The sequence below is a fragment of the Hylobates moloch genome, unplaced genomic scaffold (assembly GCF_009828535.3).
Source record: "Hylobates moloch isolate HMO894 unplaced genomic scaffold, HMol_V3 SCAFFOLD_2, whole genome shotgun sequence".
Taxonomy (NCBI): domain Eukaryota; kingdom Metazoa; phylum Chordata; class Mammalia; order Primates; family Hylobatidae; genus Hylobates; species Hylobates moloch.
This window is the reverse complement of record NW_026652277.1, coordinates 149,354,716-149,363,256: the sequence shown is the minus strand read 5'-3', so window position 1 is coordinate 149,363,256 and position 8,541 is coordinate 149,354,716. Positions and strand designations below refer to the sequence as shown.

The 8,541-nt window shown below is 38.4% G+C and overlaps 1 protein-coding gene across 1 annotated transcript in view; it reads right to left on the bottom strand.

Annotated features, from left to right (window-relative positions):
* The window catches only part of ENPP3 (ectonucleotide pyrophosphatase/phosphodiesterase 3), an 88,902-nt gene that overhangs the window by 44,254 nt on the left and 36,107 nt on the right, over nt 1–8,541 (bottom strand). Inside the window, exons 12-14 of the mRNA XM_032165807.2 lie at nt 3,584–3,692; nt 1,269–1,397; nt 856–887 (exon numbers count right to left, since the gene is read on the bottom strand). Coding sequence (XP_032021698.1) covers nt 856–887; nt 1,269–1,397; nt 3,584–3,692 — 270 coding nt within the window. The remainder of the gene's footprint in view (nt 1–855; nt 888–1,268; nt 1,398–3,583; nt 3,693–8,541) is intronic.

Sequence of the window (8,541 nt, the reverse complement as noted above, 5' to 3'; positions counted from 1 at the left end):
ATATAACTATATATTATATATAATATATATCCATATATAATATATATAACATATAACCATGTATAATATATAACCATATATAATATATAATATATAACCATATATATTATATAATATACAACCACATATATTATATATAATATATAACCATATATTATATATAATTTATAATGGTATATTATATATAATATATAACCGTATATTATATATAATATATAACCATATATATTACATATAACTATATATCACATATAATGTATAATATATATACATTGTAAAGGTAAAATAAATATAAATAAATAAATAACAAAACTATTACAGAAGACCATTCCAGGCCTCTCCAGGAGTAGTGAATTGTACTTTCAAAAATATTGCTTTAAGATATCTGGAAGTTTCTCTACTCATTTACCTATAACTTGGGATGTGGGAACCAATCAAAAGCAGTTGCAATTATACTTAGCGAGTAAAGAGATTATCTTTTTGACTTGTAAAAAAAAGATCTGTAAGAGGTATAATTCACTATCCTCTTATATTAGTCACACAAAAAATGAGAAAGACGATGCTACCTGAAGCTCACTAATGCAACCCTTTTGAATGGGACATCAGCCCTTTCAATACAAGCCAGAATTTAGTGCTACTATTACTGCAAGCTAATTTCTGTGGATGTGTCAGCTCCGCAATGAAAACAACTAAGATAAAAGCAACTAATATGCATATAAAATAATGTTGATGGAAGGTTTAAAAATAAATTCCAAGTAGCTTAGACTTAGAAATATACAATATGAATTTCTCAAAAACCCAGATTAAGGTCATTGCATTAACTTAAATATATGTATTAGAATATTGTATACTTACACTGAGGTTTCTAACAATTTCTTCAGAATTAACTGTTTCAAAAGAAAAAGAAATAAATGACATTACAATTGATAATGAACAAATGCAAAGAATGTGAACCACTCAGGTGAATTTGATACATTCATTTATTAATAACTATGATCTGGTAAAATTATATTAAAAATTATTTCAAGCAAATAATTATTTTGGCATTTAGAACTGAGTAGGATATATTTCAACCTAACAATATTAGATATTACCGTAGACTTTATAGACTGTACTTAAGCATGGAAATTTCCCACTTGTTTCTCTGTGGTCTTCTCAAGAAGTCAATAGGGGTATCTGATAATCCCAACTTCCTCTCAGAATTAGTGGACTATGGTTATTCATTTTCAGTTTTACCCTTTTTTTCATATAGGTGTCTTCATACTTACAACTAAAAAAGTCATGAGGTATATTAAGAGCTCGGATGCGGGGGGCAGGCCCTTCGTACATGTAGAAGTTTATTCTGGGAAAATAATCAGTCATGTATTCCATCTTGTCACAATAAGTCTGGTCCATTCCTGAATCAAAAAAAAATCATAATGATCCACTGAACATATATAAATGGCAACGGTTGATTTCTGTTTTGTCAAATAGAAGACATTTTATGATACAGATCTCAAACTAAGCTTCACTGAGAATTTACGCAATTCACCCTATTACTTTACTCTGGCAGAAAATTGTGGCAGTGGAGAAGGGTCGTGTTTGTGGGAAAAACAGATGGGTATTATAAACAGACCATTTGTTCAATGTATAATCGATTAATGGAAGTAACTTTTACCTTTAAAAGTATATTATGTAGGCTGTGCTCCATGGCTTACACCTGTAATCCTAACATTTTGGGAGGCCGAGGTGGGCGGCTCACTTGAGGCCAGGAGTTCAAGACCAGCCTAGCCAACATGATAAACCCCATCTCTACCAAAAAATACAAAAGTCAGCCAGGCATGGTGGCATACCCCTATAGTCCCATCTACTCGAGAGGCTAAGGCACGAGAATCATTTGAACCTCAAAGGTGGCGGTTGCAGTGAGCCGAGATCGTGCCACTGCACTCCAGCCTAAGTGACAGAACAAAATTCTGTCTCAAAAACAAGTATAAAGTAATTTAAATTTATATAAAGAGTATGTGCTATAAAAAGATTTGGTAGTTAATCTTTTTTATTTGAAGACTTTTCAGACTGCATATGAATTTTTTTTTTTTTTTGAGAGAGAGTCTTGCTCTGTTGCCCAGGCTATAGTGCAGTGGTGTGATCTCGCCTCGCTGCAGCCTCCGCTTCCCGGGTTCAAGTGATTCTCCTGTCTCAGCCTGCCAAGTAGCTGGGACTACAGGCATATGCCACCACACCCGGCTAATTTTGTATTTTTAGTAGAGATGGGGTTTCACCATATTGGCCAGGCTGGTCTCGAACTCCTGACCTCAGGTGATCCACCCACCTTGGCCTCCCAAAGTGCAAGGATTACAGGCCTGGGCCAGGTGCCTGGCTTGCATATAAATTATTATTTTAATTAATTTCTTTTAACAAAATGTACATCAAAAGTTTCCGTTTAATTTTAAAACAATAAGGCAAAGTATTAGGGAACTACCTCAGAAATTTTAAAAATACATTACTATGTTTCCCATTATCTGGATGCTCTAACATACGAACAAAAGTTCTGCAGACACACTCTTTTTCCTCCTCATGCCCCATGGCTGGTCCCTTCACAGATATTGGGGCTTGACTTTAAATGTCCTCCTCAAGAAGACAGTTTGACCATCCTAGCTCGGAAGGATCTACTCCATATCCAGGAAAGTACCTATCATTGAATAGGCACTTAAAAAAATATCTGTAGAGGCCAGGCCCGGTGGCTCACGCCTGTAATCCCAGCACTTTGGGAGGCCGAGGTGGGAGGATCACAAAGTCAGGAGATCGAGACTAACCTAGCTAACACGGTGAAACCCCATCGCTACTAAAAATACAAAAAAATTAGCCGGGCGTGGGGGTGGGCGCCTGTAACCCCAGCCACTCAGGAGCCTGAGGCAGGAGAATGGCATGAACTTGGGAGGCGGAGCTCACAGTGAGCCAAGATCGGGCCACTGCACTCCAGCCTGGGTGACAGAGCGAGACTCCATCTCAAAAAAAAACCTGTAGAATGAGTGCATATGTACTTCAAAACTGTTTGAGTGCGTTTTGTGTGAGGTGGGAGAGGGTGTCTCCACTGTTTCACTTCCTTTAACATTCAGGTTAATCAAAATCAAGAGTTAACCTCCAGTAGAGAAATGTGAGGTGACAGTAACTTTAAAGATGAAAAGCTATGAATAAACACACATCTATTTACATAACTAAAAAAAAATACACACAGTGTGGCAAAACTTGCCAATTACAGCAAACTGCAGCCAATCTACATGAATGAATCATGGCTGGAAAGAAGGCCCCACAGCACTTTTTAGATTGAATAAAAACCCAACCACATCCCTGTTAAATATCATTAACTCCACTTTTACAAAACATATTGTCTGTGGGTAGGTTTTCAGGGGTATTAGAATAATGAAACTAGAAAATTTAATGTAGTCCTCTTTTTATCACATTCTACCACAAGTCATTCCTTGCTTCTTCAAGAGACTTTAGGTCTAGAAGTAGAGATTTTAAAATATCACTATTATTTGTGTACGATTCCTGAAGTGATAAATTATAATCAATGATAAAATAAGAATGTTTTTTAAAAGCATACCATGGTCAGCCAGAAGGATGATATTGACACAGTTGTGCAAATTCCGCTGCTTCAGGCCTTCCATCAACATCCCAAAAGCATGATCTACTACCTGTAAGGCTTTAATTACCTAAAAAATAATTTGGGGTTAAGATTGTCATAATGAATTGTCTTAATTAGCCAAACCGTTATCTAATCAAGTAAAAATTAAACACATCTCTGTCTCTGAAATTGCTGGTTTTGAAACAGAACATCAGAGCCCAGCACTAGCACCCATGCTGCCATGTTCATCAAATACCAATTCCCTAAATTTCTATAAACAAAAATCTAAACCATACTTCCTACAAAGGGAGATAGACTGCTGGCCAATAAATATGTGAAACCATGTTGAATGTCAACAAACACTATTCAACTGTAAGGATTTTCATAGTGCTTTGGGGCCTTCTTTCCAGCCGTGATTCATTCATGTAGATTGGCTGCAGTTTGCTGTAATTGGCAAGTTTTGCCACACCGTGTGTATTTTTTTTTTAGTTATGTAAATAGATGTGTGTTTATTCATAACTTTTCAGATACTTCTAAGAGAGCCGAAAAGTCACACACATTCCAGAGGATCATGTGACAATAGGCTTCCAGAGAGTTAAAAAGAGCATCTGTAACTCAATAATTCTACTTCTGGGCATTTGTCCTAAGTCAACACTTGGAGTACAAATGGAGACTTGCACACAAACACAGTCATCACATTATTGATTTATAATTTAAATGCAAGGAAAAATTATTTATTTATTTATTTATTTATTATTTTTAGGGACAGGGTCTTACTCATCGCCCAGGCTAGAGTACAGTGGCACAATCACAGCTCACTGCAGCTTTGATCTTATGGACTAAAGCAATCCTCCTGTCTCAGCCTCATGAGTAGCTAGCACCACAGGTGGACACCATCATGCCTGGCTAATTCTTTAATTTTTTGTAGAGATTTGATCTCATTAAGTTTCCCAGGCTGTTCTCAAACTCCTGGGCTCAAGTGATCCTCCTGCCTCAGCCTCTCAAAGTGTTGGAATTACAAGTGTGAGCTAACACGCTTGGCCACAAGGAAAAATACATGATGACACATTCTTAAGAAGACTTACTCTATATCCATGAAAAGATACTTTTAAAGAACAGTGGGGCAGGGTGTGGTGGCTCACGCCTGTAATCCTAACAGTTTGGGAGGCTGACGCAGGTGGATCACCTGAAGTCAGGAGTTCGAGACAAGCCTGGCCAAAATGGTGAAACCCATCTCTACTAAAAATGCAAAAATTAGTTGGGCGTGCTGGTAGGCACCTATAATCCCAGCTACTTGGGAAGCTGAGGCAGGAGAATCACTTGAACCCTGGGAGGGCAGTGAGCCAAGACTGCACCACTTCACTCCAGTCTGGGTGAAAGAGCGAAACTCCCTTTCCCCATCCCCTGCAAAAAAACAATGGCATAGGAAAATAGTCACAAAACAACGTTAAGCAATAAAAATGAAAACCAAACTGTATACATATTGCACGATCCTGATTTTGTTTTTAAATATATTTAGCATTTCTTAGTAAACATGCATACACAGAAAACTAGAAGGAAATATATCAAAGTACTATTGACAGTGGTTGTCTCTAAATAGTAGAACTGGAGTTCATTTTTATTTTATTGTTTATACTCACCCCTTTGTGTTTTTTAATTTTCTACACTTTATGAATGTAATCATGGAACTGACATAAAGTTTAAGTAAATTTCACTAATGTAAATTTTCTGTGTTTTTTTTTTCCAGTGAATAAGAAAGCATAATAGCAATGGATTGGGGAAACAAATGTTTTATCTCTCAGAGTACTATTATAATAATGATTACCTCTTCTTTTTCTTTTTTTGAGAAGGAATTTTACAAGCCTGATAGAGTTAAGGTCTTTAGCGCATTGTCTCTTGAAATCCTCACAGTATATATTCATGGATAGTGCTACTGGAACAGCCAGTTGCAAAGGTCAGGAAACTTGAGGTTTAAAGAAGTTAAGTGACATGTTCACAGTCCTTCAGTTAATAAGGGACAGAGCAGGACTTGAACACACAAGCCACTCTCTATCTACAGCTCAATCCATCATCAACTCCAAGATGCTTTCCTGGCCTTCAGTCTTAGGGTGACCTGCACTTTGGTTTGCCAGCGAGAGTTACCATTTCCACCTGTTGTCATGACATAACATTCCTTTTACGTAGTCATCTGACTCACTCCCCTAGCCACACCAAGAATCCCTCCTCTTCTGCCCTCTGCCAGCACCCTGGCATATGGCTACCACTGGACTCTTTACAGTTTTGAAATCATCTGTGTACCTCTCAAGGAGAGCATGAGTTCTCACAGGGAAGGGATCATGCAACCCAAATCATTACATATTTCTTGAACCCAGATTCTGTCATGAAGTCCACACTCCATAGAATGTGAAATGCCAGTTCCCAACTCTCACCCAACCAAAGGAAAGAAACAAGAAATTCCTATAATGGGCAACGATTGAGTAGCTTTGATAAGTTTGAGTGATAAGTTTTCCACTTAGTGAATGCGCCAAAATAAACTAAAATAGCCTTTTTACTGTCAATTTATAAGTCATATTAACTCTGAATAAAGGCATGTGATTAAAACTAACAATAATAATTAAGAAGTCACAAAACCTTCAACTTCCATTCATTTGCCTCTTCTTCTCAAGTTTTAAGTGACATTTGGTCCTAACCCTTCTATTTTCTCTCTTCGCTTTCTCCTTAGGCCATCTCCACTTCTGTGCACCATCTATATGCTGCTGATATCCCAGATCTTCACCTCTTTTGAGCTTTAAATCCACATTTATTTGCCTTCTGGACATCCTCATTTGGACATCACAGGCACCTCAATTGCAAAACAAGCATCTCCCCAAACTTACCCTCCTTTAGCAGTCTTATTAATATAAATGGGACCACCTGCTGGCACATGATAGAAACTAGGAAATCAATCTTGATCCCCCAACCCCCTCACCCAACTCACATTAAGTCATGCCAAGTATATCTCCTAAATGAATCTCAGTTATATCTTCTTCCATCCACAATGGTTGCCTCTACCTTAGTCCAAATCACTGTTATCTCTTTTCTGGAATGTTGGGAAAGCTAACCTGTCTCTCCCGACTTTCCCCTGCTTCCTCCAACCCATTCCTCTTACATAATAAAAGTGATCTCCAAATACACTCAGATCTGGTCCTGTCACCTCCTTTATTACAATGCTTCAATGCTTCTTATTGTACTTTTTCTAGCCTGCAAGGCCTTGCAATGCCCTGCAGGATTTGGTGCCTGACTCCTTCTCTGGGCTTCCTCTTAGCCCTCTTCCCTGTTCCACAATGCTGCAGACATTGGTGGGAGATAATTCTCATAGCTTGTCCAACAGCTCTGGCACAGCAGAACACAAATATGGGTGAGCTGCTACTATTATTCTTACCATGATCACGCTGTCTACTTGCTGAGCCATCTAGCCATTTGTTTGTCAGACCATTTGTTCATTTTATGTGTTCCTCCAATGTGCACAGCTCCTTCCTCAATAAGACCACTTGCAAATTCTGTTTCCTTTTGTCACTCAGAGGAGAGTCTCCTAACCAGCCCAAATTTGCACCCTACTCTAGACTAGATTGAGACTGCCTAGATAGATCTCTTGGGGGACCCCAATCTTTTCCTTTGCAGCACTTTTCAAAATTATACTTAAAATGTACTTGGGTTTTGAACTAGACCACTGAATGGGAAAAAAAAAAAAAAAAAGGACATGGTGCCTAATCTCAAGTCAGCTCTTAAGGTACAACGAATGCAAATAGAGTGTCCCTTCTCAAATGACAAATCATATCAAACATGGCTAACAGTTAAAATAGAAAAGAATGGCTGGGTGCAGTGGTTCATGCCTGTAATCTCAGCACTTAGGGAGTCTGAGGCAGGTGGATCACCTGAGGTCAGGAGTTCAAGACCATCCTGGCCAAAATGGTGAAACCCTGTCTCTAGTAAAAATACAAAAATTAGCCTAGCGTGGTGGCTCATGCCTGTAGTCCCAGCTACTCAAGAGGCTGAGACAGGAGAACTGCTTGAACCCGGGACATGGAGGTTGCAGAGAGCCGAGATTGCGCCACTGCACTCCAGCCTGGGTGACAGAGCAAGACTCCATCTGAAAAAAAGAAAGAAAGAAGGAAAGAGAAAGAAAGAAAGAAAGAAAGAAAGAAAGAAAGAAAGAAAGAAAGAAAAAGAAAGAAAGAAAGAAAGAAGGGACAAGAAGGCATGGTGAATATATTTTAGATAGTTCACGCTTAGAGTAACCTGAAAAGGCGTACAATTCTGTGATATAGTCTAGAGCTGTGCAGGAATAAAACAGAGGCCCAAGGCTTAAAAGTCATGAGGCTTGAGTAAGTCCCTATGTTAGGAATCATTTTGGCCTCATAGGAAGGAAGAAAAAAAAAAGGTTTTCTGAGAAATTGCAAAGGCATGCTGCCAGAACGAAATGCTTGCATTCCAATTGAGGACAATTGTTCAACGAGTTTCCATGGGGTGGGGAAATGCCATATTCATGGCAGCCTTTGCAACTTTCCACTGTGCCCAAGACAACAGAGGCTTTAGTGGAGTTTAGAAGACAGACTGGCTTGTTTTGTTAAAAGCAATATTTAAGGACTATGTTTGTGTAGTAAGATCATAACAGAATGGCCTAGATAATGAATAAACTTATATTAGAGAGTCCACTTCAATGATAATGGGAGCCTAGAAGGGAAATAACTCTGCCTGAGGCAATAACATGTTAAATCCAATTATAAGGAACTTATAAATGAACTGTGGGGGAGTAGGCAGCTGGATATACCGCAGTGGACTTGCAGGTGACCTAGCCTGAAATGCACCACGTTAGTATGAATGGGCTTGTATAGTATTTAGCCTTGATGTTTTCATTATATGCAACAACAGTGCCACATCTAATATTCAATGAGGGC